This window comes from Equus quagga, chromosome 15 (genome assembly GCF_021613505.1).
Source record: "Equus quagga isolate Etosha38 chromosome 15, UCLA_HA_Equagga_1.0, whole genome shotgun sequence".
Taxonomy (NCBI): Eukaryota; Metazoa; Chordata; class Mammalia; order Perissodactyla; family Equidae; genus Equus; species Equus quagga.
This window is the reverse complement of record NC_060281.1, coordinates 75,235,562-75,252,942: the sequence shown is the minus strand read 5'-3', so window position 1 is coordinate 75,252,942 and position 17,381 is coordinate 75,235,562. Positions and strand designations below refer to the sequence as shown.

Below are 17,381 nucleotides of genomic sequence, written 5' to 3'. Positions count from 1 at the left end.
GTGGGTGAGGAGGGGGTCAGTCACACTGTGGTTACAGAATTACTTCGCATCCACTCGGAGCGGCGCGGCAGAGACTGGCGGCGACTGCAGGCAAAACCAGGTCGCCGGGTTTGGGGCCGCTCCTGAAAGCGCAGCGGAGCAGCTCCAGGCTCAGGCGGCGGGCAGGGGGGGGGGGGGGGGGGGGGGAGTTTTTGCCTCCGGAGACTCGAGAAACCCTGCAGTGACCTCAGTGGTCGGTGTGAGGAGGGGAAGGCCTGGCTCCTCGCAACCTTCAAGATCGCGCCACAAGGCACGCGGGAGGAGGCATTGTGAGGCAACACCGTGGGGCCCCGCCGCCTCTTTCCTTTCTCTCCCTATTTCTCTCTTTGTAACCACCGGCAGAGAGAGATCGAGAAGACGCCACAGAAAGACAGGCCGAGAGGAAAAGAAAGGAGCGAGATGGGGAGCCAGACTGAATTCGCAGACCCACTCTTTTCTCTGGTGACTTCAGGGCATTCTCAGCGCTGGCGCCAAGCGCTCTTAACCATGTGCGTCAAAAATGCGAGGCTGGAAAAGCTTGTCGCCTCAAAAGTTCCGCCCCTATCTCCGCGCGGTTGGCCCACAATGGAACTGCTTTTCCACCCTCCACTTGCTCCCACTTCGGAGCCTGGGAGCTGGGGGTTTAGGAGGTACACAGGTCAGAACATAAGAAAGGACTGTGCGGTCTACACACAAAGACGGACCCACATCCCAAGCCTTGCGTTTCTTAACTCCCTAGGCCCCGAAAGCACCCCTTTCTCCATTCCCTTTCCACTGGAAGAAGCTCTCACCTCAGGAAGGGTAAGAGAACATTCACCCCAAGATCTCCCTCCATCTAAGCAGAGACAGCCCAAAGCATTGGAGAAATGGGGAGTCTGGGGGATCCTCTGACCTGGACAGGGGCCTGCTGTCACAGCTTTCAATTTGGCGACTGGTCTGATCGGTAAGATCGGGTTGCCACCCTCCCCTTCACCCTCGCTGAGGCCCCCACCCTACCTGAACTGGAACTAGTCACCTCGCCTCTGGGGTGGGGGCGTTTCACGGTTTGTTTTGCAAATTCATCCCCGACTTCTGGCGAGATAAGTCCCCGGGTGGAGAAAGAACTGAGGCACCGAGAGATAAGTGCGATGCCTGGAGAAGATAGAAGGCTGCCGCACCTCCCCCTACCAGCTCGCCCAACCCCTACCAGCAGCTCCGCACCGAGCAGGCCAGCGAGGTGACGGCTGCGGCTTGGCGGGGACAGGCCCGGAACCTAGCCCCTCGCTGCGCTCACTTTGTCCAGATCTCCGTTCTCCCCTCTACACTCAAACACACGTTTAGGTGGAATACAGGGAGCCCAAATCCAGATGGAAAACAAGATCTAAAAGGGCTAGTAAATGCAGTTCAAAAAATCCCCAGTCCGCCTCCCCGCATAAGCGCAGACGTGGCCAGCCGCGCAGGCTGTGTACGTGTTTGCGAGTACGTGTTTGTCTGCGGGTGGCTGGGTCCCAGTGTGCTGGCGCGTGTTCGTCAACAGATGTGCTGGGGGTGTTTGGGTGTCCGCGCAAGGTTTCGGGTGGGGCACGGTGGGGCTGGAGCCCTTCACGCCTGTGCTCAAATCTGGCCGCATCCGTGTGCTCGTGAAGCCGCGAGCCCAGAGGCAGGGGAGACTGGCCCGAGAGACACCCGAGCTCGGGAGCCCTTCAGCGGCGGCCGAGCGGAGCTGGGCTCCACGTGGGGCTGCAGAGCGCGCAAGGCTGGAGTCTCGCTCGGCGCTCGCCTCTCCGCGGCTGTGGGCTTTTGTTGCGCCCAGCGGCCAAATGGCAGCTCGCGGGAGGCTCGGCCGTCCGCCTGGCTCGCCCGGGGCCGGGGTAAGAGGGTGAGCGGGAGAGAGAAACGGCCGCCGGCCGCGGAGGCGAGCCGAGCGCGCGAGAGGCGAGCGCCCCTGTCCGGCGCCCGGCGCGCTCTCCGCCTTCCTCGCCCGGCTCGCTCTCTGCCTCCTCCCTCCCCTTTCCTCCCTGGCCCTGCCTCCGCCCTCGATCCCGGGCTGGATGACTGAGGCATTTCAGACGTGGGCTGAGCAAGAGCGAGCGAGCTCTGGGGCTGCGGCGATCTCTCGATAAGCCACCTAGAGGCGACTCTGTGCGCGCGCGCTCCCCAGTGGCTCCCCGCCCTCCCTCTGATCATGTTGACATATTCACAGGACAGGCAGTAGTACCGATGCGGCGCTGCGACGTTACAGTTTCCGACACCTTCTTTTTATAACTCGGCTCTATCCCCCAGCACTCGACCTGTGAAAACCACGCCTATGCAGCAACACAATTGGTCCGAAAGCGTCAAAGAGCCAATCAAGAGGCCTCCGGCTCCCCGCAGCCCACGGCAGAGCCCGACCTTCTAGAGCCGCCGAGCAGACGCCCGGGGAATTCTAGAGGCGGAGGAGGGTGGCGAGGAGCTCTTGCTCGCTTTCTCTCGCTCCCTCCCTCTCCTCGCGCTCCCTCTCCCGCTCCGTGTCTCTCTCTCTCTCTCTCTCTCCCTCCTTTCCATTTTTCCCCCCTAAATCCTCCCTGCCCTGCGCGTCTGGACGCAGATTTAGGAAGCGAATTCGCTCACGTTTTAGGACAAGGAAGACAGGCGCGGGAGAAGAGCAGGCAAGATTCGGATTGAAACGCAGACACCCTCCGGAGGCTCGGAGCGGAGGAAGGAGGAGGAGGGCGAACGGAAGCCAGTTCGCAGTTCAAGTTTTGATAGCGCTGGTAGCACAGGGCTTCAATCAGAGATTTTTTTTTTTTCAAGGAGAGAGACTTTTTCCGCTCGCTCGCTCGCTCGCTGTGAAAGCCGAGTCTAGCGCAACTGCAGACGCCTCCTGCGAGAAAGAGGGAGAGGAAGGGAGATAGGGGCGGGGAAGAAGCAGAAGAAGAAGGGAAAAGTCTCCTAGGAGAAGCGTCCGCATTTGCAACAAAGAGCTGGGGGCTGGGGAGCGGTTCCCGGGACCGAGGGCTGCAGTGTCTATTTCGAGTTAAGCGGCAGAGCTCGGGCGCGAGCCGAGACCCTGCTCGCTCCTCTCGCCTCTGAAACCGACTTCCAGGAGCGGCTTTTTAAACACGCAAGGCACAAGGACAGTCACCCAAGCGACTATGTCTCCTGATTTCTCGCCTTGCCCTCTTTAAAAGCGGCATTCTCCTCCCCAAAAGACACTTTGCCCCCCTCCCTTTGAGGTGATTTAGCTGTGATTTTTTTCCTTTCTCCTTTTTTTTTTTTTTTTTTTTTTTTTTTTTTTTTAACTATGTGCTGCTGTTGAAAAACAAAAACAAAACAGCAGCTGCGGACTTGTCCCCGGCTGGAGCCCAGCGCCCCGCCTGGAGTGGATGAGTCTCTCCATGAGAGATCCGGTCATTCCTGGGACAAGCATGGCCTACCATCCGTTCCTACCTCACCGGGCGCCGGACTTCGCCATGAGCGCGGTGCTGGGTCACCAGCCGCCCTTCCTCCCCGCGCTGACGCTGCCTCCCAACGGCGCGGCGGCGCTCTCGCTGCCCGGCGCCCTGGCCAAGCCGATCATGGATCAATTGGTGGGGGCGGCCGAGACCGGCATCCCTTTCTCGTCTCTGGGGCCCCAGGCGCATCTGAGGCCTCTGAAAACCATGGAGCCCGAAGAGGAGGTGGAGGATGACCCCAAGGTGCACCTGGAGGCCAAAGAACTTTGGGATCAGTTCCACAAGAGGGGTACCGAGATGGTCATTACCAAGTCTGGAAGGTAAGCAAGCCGCGGGCCCCCTCCCCCAAGCTCCTGGAGGGTTTTTTCCCTCCCTTTATCTCTCCCCTCCCAGAACGGCCGGCTTGCCAGTCTTTTCTGCTTGGAGGAAAACTTAGTTTCGCTGCAACAGTGTACAGAGACTCCTGGGCTTGGCCCCCGTGGCAGGGAATTTCAGCTTACCTGGCTGCCTGCGGCTGGCGGTTTTTCCTACCTAGGGCTGCATCCTGGATTTCCTACAGCATAGTTAGAATTTCTCAGTGGAGCACAGACATCTCTGCAGGAAGAAAGAAAACCACTCCACTGCAGGAAGTTTACTGTTCAAACCTTTCTGGAACATCCTTAGGTCTTTGTTGGTGTGCTGCTTTTGTCTGTTTCATTTTGTGCTCAGAGAGAAAAACTTGAAGCCCTTTTTGTTTGTGTGGTGGTGGGAGGCCGGACAATAGCTCCCCTTGCCCTTTCTGCCCTCCAGCCCATCCTCTGGGTTCGGAGGGGCCTGAGCCTAGCCCTGCCAGGGTCAGAGAGAAATGGAAGGGCATTCTGGTACATTTGTCCACACCGCTTCACGTGTCTGTAATCTGAGGGAGAGTTCAGCAGGCAGTTTTGGATAATGAAGGTTATGTTTGCAGACCCAAGGAGCCAGTGGGGAGACACACGCTGCTTTTTTTATGTGTGAATATTATCAACCGTATTTTACATTACGTTTAGAGATCCTTGCCTGACTGAAACTTGCCTGTCACTTAAAATCACTGATTTTTTTTTTATGGCGTTGAAGTCTATCAAGGCGTAAAGTTGAAAGAATAAAAATGAAATTCCTCTCTTGATGGCTTCAGCTTAATGGGGTCTTTCCAAGCCAAATGAGGCCAAAGTTGGGCATAAAATGCTCAAACCCAGAAGATATTTGTCAGTTTCACAGCGGAGTGCTTCCCTTAAAGTCAAGAGCACAGAATGCCAACACTGCTGAGAAATAAACAGCAGTTTGGTGGCACAATCTTGCAGCTTTGGACTGGCCTGAGCATTAGGGGGAATGTAGTGAGCAGCGTGCTACACAGATTGGCTATCAGGCCTGGGAGTCCACCCCAGTCTACAAAATTCGTTTTGAGAGCTCACCGAAGTCCAGTTTCATTTCGCCAGCAGCGGGATTGCTGTTCCGACGGAGGGAGGGGTGCATCTTGATGTTTATTTCCTTGATAAGTTTACCATTTTCTCATCAATGGGTGGTGAAAAATTCTAGCCCTGACTGACTGCGCTTTACTAAAAGCCTACCCCAAACTATATAGAAGTAGACACGCACAGGGAAAGGTATAAGCAAGAATTTCTCTATAAAGAGGGCAAACTATAAAGTCATGCCAGAGGAAGAATTACAAGGAAATTATTAGACAGTGTAGAGAAATGGAGTGCCACCACTCACTTGTTTTGAATCTTGGGGCACTGAAAGAGAAATTGAGCATATTTAATACTTCCGTTGTGGAAGAAAACAATTTTGCATCCCGTCGCCCTACTCTGAAACATGTAAACTCATCAATCACAATAGGAAGTTTGAGATTGGAGTTAAATATTGTGGGATAAATAGAGAATCAGATCCAAGATTCTGAGAGATTTATTTTCCCTTTTTCTTTTCTCTTCTCTCCTATTGTAGGCGAATGTTCCCTCCATTTAAAGTAAGATGTTCTGGGCTGGATAAAAAGGCCAAATATATTTTGTTGATGGACATTATAGCTGCTGATGACTGTCGATATAAATTTCACAATTCTCGGTGGATGGTGGCCGGTAAGGCAGATCCTGAAATGCCAAAGAGAATGTATATTCACCCGGACAGCCCGGCTACCGGGGAGCAGTGGATGTCCAAAGTCGTCACTTTCCACAAACTGAAACTCACCAACAACATTTCGGACAAACACGGATTTGTAAGTTTCATTGCTCCTTCGGTAAAATTTTCTCTTTCTTTACTCGCAAAGGCAGTGCTTCCCCCTTCCATGTAAAATCCTGAGTTTCTGCTCAGAAATCTCCTTTGCTCTCTGTTGTTAAGCGTGGTAAACTTGTTCGATCTGCAGCAGAGCGGAGAGAGGGTTCTGGGGTGTTTCTTTCCGGATAATGGAAGGCCTGGCGTTCTAAAAGAAAGGAGGGCTAGGAAACTTGCCGGCTCCTGTTCCAGGGCAATTCCACATCTTGGTTAATGCCTGACCTGATGGTGAAGTTAAAAACCCATCATTAAGATATAAAATCAACATGAAAGTTATGTGTTCGTGAAGGAGTTGTTTTAAGAGAATATACTTCTGTTTTGAAATCAACCATATTATTTCTTGGGAGAGTTTTAAGGTTCGAAACCTTGACCATGGTGGTGAAAGGGTGCCAAGACATCTTTTGAAAGATATTTTTTCTTTTGCTAAAAACGAATCGGGCTTAGGTGAAAGTCATGTTTACTAGAAATGAGATTTAGATCTCCAGTATAAAAATTGTGTGTGTGTTGGGAGTGTATCTATGGATTCAGGGAGAGCATGCTTAGAAAGTTTCAGAAGACCTGGACTGCTTGGAAAAGTCAAGCAAAGGACCTTTTGCCCGGAGCCCCCACCCTTCCCCGACATTTCAATAAAATAAACAGAGTGATAAGCGAGGAATAAGCAGAAAGATTAGGCCCAGGAAGACGTGGATGGCGCAGAAATATCTTCAGCGGGCAGGAATTGCATTTGAAGCCCTTGATTTGATTAAGGCATAAATATTCCTCTCTAGAGTTCAGCCTTTCAAGGCTTTAAGTGGATTGGGCTCGTCAATTAGTGAGCGCTTAAAGGACTGAATCATTTTGTAAATTAAAATGCATGTTTTTCTCTATCTTTTAAGACTTTGGCCTTTCCAAGAGATCACGCAACGTGGCAGGGGAATTATAGTTTTGGTACTCAGGTAGGCTAGGGTTCAAGGTACGAATGAACCTTAGATGGTGAGGGTGGGGGGACCCTTTGGAAATTGAGGAGCAATTTGGATTGTCCAGAAGATAACATCTGTGGAGCGCAATGTACCCAAAGAGGTACTGCGAGGAGGTGGGCTTGGTACAAGCTGGTACCCTTCGGTGGGGTAGATGTCAGCCTGGCAGGGGTCCTAAGATCCTTTTGTCCTGCTAAATCCTTTTTTGATGTGTGTCTCCCCTCCCTGCCCCTGCAGACCATATTGAACTCCATGCACAAATATCAGCCCCGGTTCCACATTGTGAGAGCCAATGACATCTTGAAACTTCCTTATAGTACATTTCGGACGTACTTGTTCCCCGAAACCGAATTCATCGCTGTGACAGCATACCAAAACGATAAGGTAACCAACGGCACTTTCCTTTTTCATGGTGATATTTTTTTCCCTCCCCTTTAAGCTGCTTTGGGTGAGGATGAGAAAATTACCCGAGAATTAGGATGAGAGTCTGAGTCTGAATTTTCTTTTCTGATGTGACCTTTAGTGAAGCTTTGGAGAAGGGGACTCTGGCTGGCACATCGCGGAGGCAGGAGAAAAAAAAAAACTTGACCAGCTAGAAATCCAGTGTGGAGTGAAAAAATGCCAAACTAACTTTGCCAATGAGAAGCTGATGCTACCAGCTGTCCCCCCCCAACCCCTACCCCGGGCTTTCTTCTGTTTGTTTCAAGGTTCATCCTCTTCCTCTTCAGGAAGAAGGATCAAGAAATCAGGTTCGAAAGAACCAGTGAAAAATTTAAGGCAAAAACCATTCCGGATCCTGGGAGGAGAATCCCATTGGAGACTAGCTGTTCTCTCCTAGCCAGAAATCCCGAGTAGCTGGTCTGGTTTTTATTACCTTTTATGCTGCTGTGTTTTTTATGGGGTGTGTGTGTGTGTGTATGTATGTGTATGTGGTTGGAAAGACCTACTCTGATCACAGGTCACGCTAATCGAGTTGTCTGAGGCTTTTGAGATGAGGTGACCAAAGTCACTACTTCATTTGAAGATTTTTTTTTTTCTTCCTTGGGCCTGAGGCCCAGGATTTGGAATACCCCCAAATGGAAGAGCAGGCAGCACCTGGTATGTAAAGTTATGGTGGCCTGAAGGTCATGGGCTTGTGCACAGAGAGACACAGAGAAAATGAACCTTACTGCAGATTCACCAGTCCCCAGCTTGGCTGGTGGCAGGCAGTTATGGGGGTAGCAGGGGGCAACTGAGGACTCTTGCCCTTCAACTTCTAAACTCTGGACCTCAGGGAGAGTCCAGCTCACCGGACGCCACCCTGCTCTTTGAATTTGCTATCACTATGGGGGGGGGGTCCTCTATGGCCGCCTAATGGGGGTGTTCCAGGTATCTTTCCCTGGTCTGGAGACTAAGACATCATGATCTCCTCTCCTCTCCCTGCCATCTCGCATACAGGAATTTATTCTAAGAACAAGAATCCAGCCAGGGGTCCTTTTTCTACCTCTAGGGGACTCTCTATATATCGTTTTTCCCCCTAAAGGAAAGGGATTTGAAAGATGATGTATTGGGACATTTTTCCACAGTGTGTAAAATGCATGCTCCCTCTAGATCCAGAATCCTGTGAGTCTAAATTGTTAATGTAATAATGAAATGTAGCATTTTTGATCGGACGAAGAGGCCACGGGCCTTTTCCACCTAATGGCAGGGCAGAGCACATAAATGAGAACAAATGTTTCCAGTGGTCATTCGGTCCCTTTAAATCTGTAATTGTCCATACTGTAATTCCTCAAACACCCCCCTCCCCACCCACCAGAAAAATCAAACCTGGCCTGGCACAAGAGTAGCAAAACCCCATAAATCATTTTATTAGATTCACAGAAAAGTTTGGAGTGTATGCTGTGTGTGTGTGTGTGTGTGTGTGTGTGTGTGTGGGCAGGAAATATACCATAATATATTTTATGATTAATTGCACTGTATAAGAAAATCAAAATGAAAGCATCATTTTAAGATCTGCAGGTCGTCCCCTTTGGAAACTTTGACAACTTTGCCATTTCTAAGCCCAAACTGTCGGCTGCCCAAAGAGGAGAATGTGGCATTTCCCAGGTGGGATAATTTCAGCCTGGAATCCCTGGTTTGGCCTTCTATGGGAGATGAAGCCATGGGACAGTTTGGGAGAAAAATCAACCCTCCCCACCAAACTTCTGCTATTGTCTTTTCTCCCTTTCTCTTTAACCTGGCACATCCAAATGACTTCTCATGTTGGCAATCAAATTTCTCGAAGATGGTTGAGTTGGGAGAAACACCCCAAATCATTCTAGAAAATGAGGCCAATGTCTCTTTCTTGCTTATGTCTCTTCCTTTAGATAACTCAGTTAAAAATAGACAACAACCCTTTTGCAAAAGGTTTCCGGGACACTGGGAATGGCAGGAGAGAAAAAAGGTGAGCCGGCACGGTTATTCAGTTACTTCTCGGATAATTGAGAAAATCACTTTTCTAGGTCCCAAGTCTCAACTGTTAGAAGGAAAATGCAGGCACTTATGTTGAGAAGAGGGGGGAGGGTAGAAAATAATTTACTGCCCCTGGGCCAAGTGCTTGCTGATTTCAGTACCCTGTACTTCTGCCTCCTACGTGGTACCTTAAAAGAAATTAACTAGGCCACACCATATTGTCTCTGGAAGAAAAGCATCAGGGATAACAGATTATATACAGATGCCTATTAATTCCTAATTAATTTAAGTTCATCTCGGGCAGGTCCCAGGAAAGGACTAAACCATTCACAAAATGCTTTGGAATTTTTGCAACTTTGTCTTGCAAATACCATCAGACAGAACTGAGGCCCCTTGAGACATCTATGCCTCCCTCGTTCATGGGTACACGGATCATTTTGCATTAAGCAGACAGCTGGATAGTATATGAAAGAAGCTCTCCCCTCCCCCACTCACTTTCAAAGAATTTCTAAAATCCAGAAAATCAGCCCAAATTTTTAACCTATCCCCTTGGGGAGGAGGGGCATTAAAAAATAATTTCTAACATCTAAATAGATTTTTTACTCCTATTAATGTGTTGGTGAAACGATTTTAGGAAAATGCACCATGAAAGGACCACTTCCTCCCAATCTTAGCAATCAGTAGGGCGTTAGAGGCTGTCTGCGTCCGTCGGTTGGGGTCCCCAGTTCCCCTCCCTCCGTAAGGCTGGCTGTTCAGCTGTCTCTGGCCAGCTCTAGCCTCCCCTCTCACTTTTTTGGTTTTAAACAAGGTTTCACAGCCCAAGCCAGTGCCCTTTCCCTAATCAAACCTGGATCTTGAATAAATGCAACCAAGGGCTCCTTCCTCCTCCCTCCTGCCCTGGGCCACACTCTTCAGCCCAGTTTGAGGGTCTAGAACAATGCTTGGGTCTGTGTGGCTGCCCCAGGGACAAGCAGATTGCAGAGAATGAGTGTTGTCCGTGGGCGGCAGGCGGGGTGAGGTGCGTGTCTGTCTCTTTGGAGAGGGTGAGGCAGACAAAGGAGGGAAATGCATGTTCCGTTCTGTAACGCTTGGGTGTGGGCTTCTGCCACAGAAAACAGCTCACCCTGCAGTCCATGAGGGTGTTCGATGACAGGCACAGAAAGGAAAACGGCACCTCCGACGAGTCCTCCAGCGAACAGGCAGCCTTCAACTGCTTTGCTCAGTCCTCGTCTCCAGCTGTGTCCACTGTAGGGACATCGAACCTCAAAGGTAAGCCTGCTCACCTCTGATTTCTCCACTCTGGGTCTTGGAGGCCTGGAGGAGTTGGGGGGGGGGGACACCCACCAGGGCACTTGCCCTTCGAAAGCTGCAGACCCTTCTAGAAGTGTGTCAACAGGAGCCAAAGTTCAAAAAAGGTGATCAGTGTATCTTCTTCCCTAAACTAGCATAAAGGAGAACTCAGGGTCCCTCAGCCCAAACCTTGATTTGGCTGGGAGGAGGGGCTAGTGTCTGCTTGTATATTCCCTTTGGGTGGGGGTAGCTTTGCAACCTGCCTGGAACATTCCCCTCTCTCTCCCCCCCCCCCCCCCCATTCTCTCCAACAAGCAACTGCTGACTCTTGGCCATCTTTGAACTCTAGGTTAAAAGGAGGCCAGGGTTTCTCTGCCACCTGGAGCAGGGAAGGTGGCGGAGAAAACACCCAGCAATAGAGCCACAATTAGGTCTGTGAGCGGAGAGGAGCCCCGGGGATCAGAGTTGGGGAGGGTAGGGGTGTGGGAGGGAAGGAGATGGTTCAAATCCCTGGTTTCCTGTGTTTAAAGAGCAAGAACTATTTATCTGGAAAGACACACTCTCTCTCTGAACGGGAAGAAACCTGTTCTTTAAGTGAAATAAAATGAAAAGTCCTTTATGTCATCAATCCGTTTAAGCTTTAAACATAAAATGAGATCTCTTTTTCTTTTTTTTCTGGGAGGACACCCACAGAGGGTGTGATGGTGAAAGCCAAAGAAAATCTGATTGTCTTGGGGCCCGGAGCGGGCTGCCCATTGCCCATCTCTGTCTGCAGGGGTGTGTGGGGGGGTGGGGGCGGCAAACAGGGTTGGGGGTGTGTGTGTAGGGGAGGGGTGTTGCTTTCTGCCACCACCAATTCAGATGTCAGGGTCTCTGCAAACAAACCTGGAAAGTGCTGATCTGTCACACTGAACAAAGACTCCTAGTGACTGGAAGGTGTTCCCACAGTCAGTTTCAGTGTGAGTTTTTATTTTAAAAAAGTAAATTTGCAATCAAATGGGAAAAGGCCAGTACAGGCTTTGTACGGTGGGAGCTCAGTGGATGTTTGTAAAAAGTATTCAAACTCATTATATCAAAAAGAGCTACGATTTGGGGGAGGGGTGGGGCGAGGGAGTCAGCCCTTATCCAAATACTTTTAAATTCATCCTTGGCGAGTGGAGTCCCTCCAGCAAATTTGTTCTGGTATCCTCACTCCCATTTTGCAGATGAGAAAACTGAGGCACAGAGAAGTTAAGGGGCTTCCCCGGGGGGTTACACAGCTAGTCAGTGGCCGAGCTAGGATTCTCCCTGGGGACCTGGAGTTCCACTGGCCCGGCCTGGAGCTGACGCCCTTCCGCCTGGCTTCTGTTCCCCTCCTGCGGTAGATCTGTGTCCCAGCGAGGGGGAGAGCGACGCCGAGGCCGAGAGCAAAGAGGAGCCCGGCCCCGAGGCCTGCGACGCGGCCAAGATCTCCACCACCACGTCGGAGGAGCCGAGCCACGACAAGGGCAGCCCCGCGGTCAAGGCGCACCTCTTCGCGGCCGAGCCCGGCGGCCGGCCCCGGGACAGCGGGCGGCTGGGCAAGGCGTCGCCCGACTCGCGCCACAGCCCGGCCACCATCTCGTCCAGCACCCGCGGCCTGGGCGCCGAGGAGCGCCGCAGCCCGGGCCGCGAGGGCGCGGCCACCGCCAAGGCCGAGGAGGCGCGCGCGCTGGCCGGCAAGGACGCCTTCGCGCCGCTCACCGTGCAGACGGACGCGGCCGCCGCGCACCTGGGCCAGGGCCCCCTGCCCGGCCTCGGCTTCGCCCCGGGGCTGGCGGGCCAGCAGTTCTTCAACGGCCACCCGCTCTTCCTGCACCCCGGCCAGTTCGCCATGGGGGGCGCCTTCTCCAGCATGGCCGCCGGCATGGGGCCCCTGCTGGCCACCGTGTCCGGGGCCTCCACCGGCGTCTCGGGCCTGGACTCCACGGCCATGGCCTCGGCCGCCGCGGCGCAGGGACTGTCGGGGGCGTCGGCGGCCGCCCTGCCCTTCCACCTCCAGCAGCACGTCCTGGCCTCGCAGGTATTTATCCTCCTGCCGTCTATCCAGCCCCTCCTCGCTCTAGTTTCTCCGCCCGTTGATACCGGACCCTCACCCAGGCCCCCTTGCCGAATAGCTTTAAATAATAATAGTAATATTTGTTGTAAGTTAAAAGCTGTTTCTAGCAGAGTAGGTGGGTAGTAAGACTGATACAGACTCTATTCTAAGTACTTGATCTGTTCTGACTTCCGTGGAACTAGGATCACCTCCACTTTGTAGATGAAGGGGCAGAGGCCCCGAGATGTTGAGTAACTTATCCAAGGTCACACAGCTGGTAAGTGGTGGAGCTGAGATTCTACCCCAGGCCCTCTGACTCCAGGGCCTTTTCAAGGGTCTGTGATTTTAGCTTCAGAGTTGAAATGTCTCTTAAATGTCTCATGGCCAACCTTCCCGCAAGAATTAGACAAAGGGGAGACTGAGGGCTGCGGAAAGGAAGTGACTCCCTGGGTGGGAAGTGAGTCTTGAGTCTTCTAGCTTCTCCCCTCCCCCCACCCCAAGCAGCCCAGCCCGTTCCCCAAAGGGTTAATGGTTTGTGCACCCGTGGGAAATGTCAGAGGAGAGGGCCAGGCTGGAGCTGTGGCGGGCCCTGGCGGCCTGTGTATGGTTCAGACAGCTGTGCTGGGGCGCGAAGCGGCTGGGGAGAAGTCTCAGGCCGCTGGAAACGCTCTGAACCCCAGGAGAAGGTTCTAGGGGGTTTTCTGCACGCTCTTGCCTGATGTTTTGTCTGAGCACATTCGTCTCCCTTCCCTGAGCCAAGAGGCAGGGTTGGCCTCCCCCTCTGAGGGGAGGAAGGAACTGAGAAAAGCATTGGCGTCTGGCCTTTCTCAATTCCTCCTGTCTCCTCTGCTAGCCCCTCCTGGAGACCCGCCATAGGTGGGCGAGGGGCTGCCTGGGCAGACAAGTACTAACGGTACCCAAGGCAGGGAACAAGAGAGAAGTGGCCCAGGCCAGAGTCCCTGGATTTTAAATTCTGCTTCTGCCGCTTGCTAGCTGAGTGACTTCCTGCATCCTGGGCCTGCCTCAGTTTCTCCACCTGTAACACCAGTATACCAGGCTAGGGGATTTTTTTTGTCTATTTGTAACAGCACCCCTTCTGCTCCCCCCACCAGCTTCCTTTCGCTTCACAACTTCCCCGGATTTTTTTCGTTTGAGAAGCCTCCAGGATTGGAGTGGGAGGGTGATGGGGGGTGGAAACAAGAATGACAAAAAGTGTATGCACAATAGTTACGCCCTCTGGTTTCCACTCAGCTCCCTTTGTTGGGTTGGCTGACTCCGTAGCCCCATTTAACAGGTGCAACAACTGATCCTCATGGGAGAGTTTCTGATAGTCCCATTGGCCAGGTGTCCTGTGTAGCACATTGCAGGCATTAGCTCATTTAATATCCACAAAGTCCCCAAGCAGTATATAAATTATTTAATATTTCCCTGGTTCTTTCATATAAGAAATAAGAAAGCCGGGAGAGTGAAGTATCCTGGCCTTGGGTGACACAGCTAAGATTTGGACCCAGAGAAAGAAGCCTGAGTGTCCTCCCCCACCCCCACCCCAGGGGGAGAGATTAATGACTTGCCCAAGTTCCAGGGGGGGAGTGGGTGGGGATGGAGGAGCTTGGCTGCTGTCCACGCTCAGCCCTCCTCGGCTGGGCTGACTCGCTGCCTGCCTTTCTCTTCCTTCCCCAGGGCCTGGCCATGTCGCCTTTCGGAAGCCTGTTTCCTTATCCGTACACGTACATGGCCGCCGCGGCGGCCGCCTCGTCTGCAGCGGCCTCCAGCTCCGTGCACCGCCACCCGTTCCTCAACCTGAACAGCATGCGCCCGCGGCTGCGCTACAGCCCCTACTCCATCCCCATGCCGGTCCCCGACAGCAGCAGCCTGCTCACCACCGCCCTGCCCTCCATGGCCGTGGCCGCGGGGCCCCTGGACGGCAAGGCCGCCGCCCTGGCCGCCAGCCCGGCCTCGGTGGCCGTGGACTCGGGCTCGGAACTCAACAGCCGCTCCTCCACGCTCTCCTCCAGCTCCGTGTCCTTGTCGCCCAAACTCTGCCCGGAGAAAGAGGCGGCCACCAGCGAACTGCAGAGCATCCAGCGGTTGGTCAGCGGCTTGGAAGCCAAGCCGGACCGGTCCCGCAGCGCCTCCCCATAAGCCCCTCCCCAGAAAAGTCTCTTCATTCCAGTCCAGTCTGCAGTGCACTTTGTTGGATGTAAACTAAACCACGGGCGTGCGGTGGGCAGTGCAGCCCTCCTTTGTGCGGTCCTGTCTAGGAAGGGGTGCCGGACTCCCTCGAGAGAACGTGCTAGAAACAGGCCCTGTCTTGGCGTGGTTTATATATCCGGGATCTGGCTCAGATTCTGGGGCTCAGAAACGTCTGTTGTGCTGAGCTCTTGGGGGTGGGAGTTAATGCATTTCTGTCCAGGACCCTCCAGGGAGGCTGGTCTGCTTGCTGTGGGGAGAAGAAAGAAAACCCTAGCCAGGCCCACCAGGAGGGGAGGTGTGCAAAGGCTCCCCCCCCCCAGGGCAGATTTATATATTTTTTTCCTTCACCGTGTCAAGTGGAAACAAAAACAAATAAAATTTAAAAAAAATATATACCGGGGACAAATTAATACATTAACATGATTCTGTTTGTGAAGATTAAAACTTTCTAGTGACTTGCCTATCAGTTCTAAATAAATTACTGAGCAGCAGTGTTCCGGGGCGGGGAGCTGCCATCCTTGTTTAGTCTCTATTAAGGAAATCTGTGTCTTTTTAATATTCTTGTGATGTTTTAAGAGCCACTATAGGTCTCTTCTTGCATGCTCCACAGTAATGTATTCGTGGTTTTTATTTTGAATGCTTGCTTTTAGAGAGAACATGCCCCCATTCCCTTTTCCCATTCTCTACCCTCAAATCGGCAAGCCCAAGGGGAAGGATTTAAAGGGAAAGGATGGGGAAAACACAAAAAAATGAATTTATTTTATCTAAGCTATGTAGCAGGATTCACGTCCCTCTTTGCCAGTCCTTTCTCTTTCCTGTACGTATATGCAATAACAAGGTTTTAAAAAAAATAATAAAGAAGAAGCGAGACTATTAGACAAAGTATTTATGTAATTATTTGATAACTCTTGTAAATAGGTGGAATATGAATGCTCGGAAAATTAAACTTTAATTTATTGACATTGTACATAGCTCTTTGTAAATAGCATCGCAGCTGTCAAGTTTCGTGTTCTTGTTTTTCTTGAGTCAGTTTTATTTCAAGGTCACAGGATCGCTTTGAAAACTAGAAAACACACTTTCTGCACCAACACACTTTCAAAAGAGTTGTCTACAAATTTTTTTTTTCCTTTTTTAATGTCCAAGAGTGGGGGAAAGCGTTAGTGCGCATTTTACCCAAAATTGGCAAGATGGTTCCACTTCTCAACCCCACCTTAAATTCTTTCAACTCTAACACCCTAAGTGCTTCTGAGATTGCTTGGGGGGGGGGGGGGGGGGGGGGGGGGGGGCGTGCCGAGGCCGTGGTTTGACTTTCTAATTTTTCTTTCGTATTTGTATTTACTAGTCTCTTATTTCTTCAAAGTGAAGTGGAATTGACTACTGTCTTCAATATTGATGGTGTTTTGAATTGGTGCCTATAGAGAGAGAGCCACAGTTCAAAAGTCAGGCGCTGAGAGACGGCTGAAAGTCAAAAATTCAAGAGGGTATACTTTGTGTTATAATTGTTGATGAGTTCTTTGGTTTTTCTGTATTCCCCCCCCCTTTAAAATATCATTGAAATTTCAATAAATTTTTATTGAAATGTCTTTGGATCTCGTGTTAAGTGCTTGCTTTAGGGAACTTTCCTGAAAGTGGAGAGATTTTTTTCTTGCTTCCTCTACCCCCTTCCCTTCGCCTTTAAGTCAGTAAGACCGCCCCCACTGAAGCAAAATGAGATGTCACTCAAGTTACAAAGCTAAAAACAAAAGTCCTCTCACGGGCGCGGGGAGCCGCTTCAATCTGAAATTACTTTTCCTTTAAATTAGGGAGTAAAACGAGAGCCGGAAGGGGGCCTGATTAGAATTGGATAGAATGGCAATTTCAGATACTTAAGTTTTAATGGAAAAAGAGTGCTCCGCTCCCCAAGTCAGTATTTCCCACACGAATCCGACCAAAAATAGTCTCGAGGACCGTGAACCTTTCGTTTTAAGCTCGCTCTTCCTTTTCGCGTCGATCGGGGAAATTCAAGTGAAAAATTTCTCCTTGCACCAGTGTGCAAAAAAAGCCAGCCGACTTTCCTGGCGACCAGAGCCGGCTTGGCAAGGCAGCCGCCCTCCAGGTTGCAAGAGAGGACGAAACTGAACGTCCCCCTGTGGTCCCTGGTGTCTCAGATTGGACCAGGCTGACCCAAGTCACCCCGACGAGGCCCCATCCCGAGTCGTGCGTGCGAAGCGCGGCCAGCTCCGCGCAAACTGAGCTGCATCACGCGAGGGGGGAGGGAAGGCTTCCCCGCAAAAGAAAGGTAATTCCAGGGCACACATTTGACCCCCTCCAGGGGAAAAGTCACCCAGGAGGCCGATACTCTCCTCCAGGTCTCCCTTCCAACCAGCCTCCAGGCTGTTTCGGGAGTTGCCTTTTGAAGTTCAATTTATCTTTGAAACATTCAATAAAAAATGGTCAGGCCATGACAGTCTTTTGGTCTCCTCGCCTCCCCACCCCCAGCCTCGCCTCGGAGGTGTGTATATGGGGGGGGGGGGGCGGGGGAAGGGGGGAGACACACGGGAAGATTCTCTAGGCCTTTGCTTGCCCTGGGGGCCATGACGCGAGGACCCAACCGGAGCCTGCCTGGCGGCTGCCTCCCTCCCCCTTCCCTGGAGCCCGCCAGCCCGGCCCCAAGTCCCTGTCACCTTCGGGTCTCTTGAATGGCCGGCGTGGAAGAGCGCCCCCCACCCCAGTCCACCCCCCGTCCTGTACTTGGAAGGGGATTGA

At 52.0% G+C, this 17,381-nt stretch overlaps 1 protein-coding gene across 2 annotated transcripts; it reads left to right on the top strand.

Annotated features, from left to right (window-relative positions):
- The first annotated feature begins 2,068 nt into the window (after positions 1 to 2,068).
- TBX3 (T-box transcription factor 3) lies at positions 2,069 to 15,906 on the top strand. 2 transcript variants are annotated; one of them, XM_046641179.1, is made up of 8 exons: positions 2,069 to 3,751; positions 5,388 to 5,655; positions 6,587 to 6,646; positions 6,905 to 7,051; positions 9,013 to 9,089; positions 10,209 to 10,366; positions 11,752 to 12,428; positions 14,124 to 15,906. In XM_046641179.1, exons 1-8 carry the CDS (start codon positions 3,363 to 3,365, stop codon positions 14,583 to 14,585), a joined length of 2,238 nt encoding a protein of 745 aa, XP_046497135.1. In that variant the 5' UTR covers positions 2,069 to 3,362; the 3' UTR covers positions 14,586 to 15,906. The 2 variants fall into 2 exon arrangements, with proteins under 2 accessions (XP_046497135.1, XP_046497136.1); XM_046641180.1 differs by lacking the exon at positions 6,587 to 6,646 and having other exon boundaries at positions 2,898 to 3,751.
- The last annotated feature ends 1,475 nt before the right edge of the window (positions 15,907 to 17,381 follow it).

What these genes read in the sequence shown, in the direction of transcription:
- TBX3 (XM_046641179.1), top strand. Translation starts at nt 3,363, where the DNA reads ATGAGTCTCTCCATGAGAGATCCGGTCATTCCTGGGACAAGCATGGCC. An exon ending in ATTATAGTTTTGGTACTCAG is followed by an intron (nt 6,647 to 6,904) that starts GTAGGCTAGGGT and finishes CTGCCCCTGCAG; the next exon opens with ACCATATTGAACTCCATGCA. An exon ending in CAGCATACCAAAACGATAAG is followed by an intron (nt 7,052 to 9,012) that starts GTAACCAACGGC and finishes CTCTTCCTTTAG; the next exon opens with ATAACTCAGTTAAAAATAGA.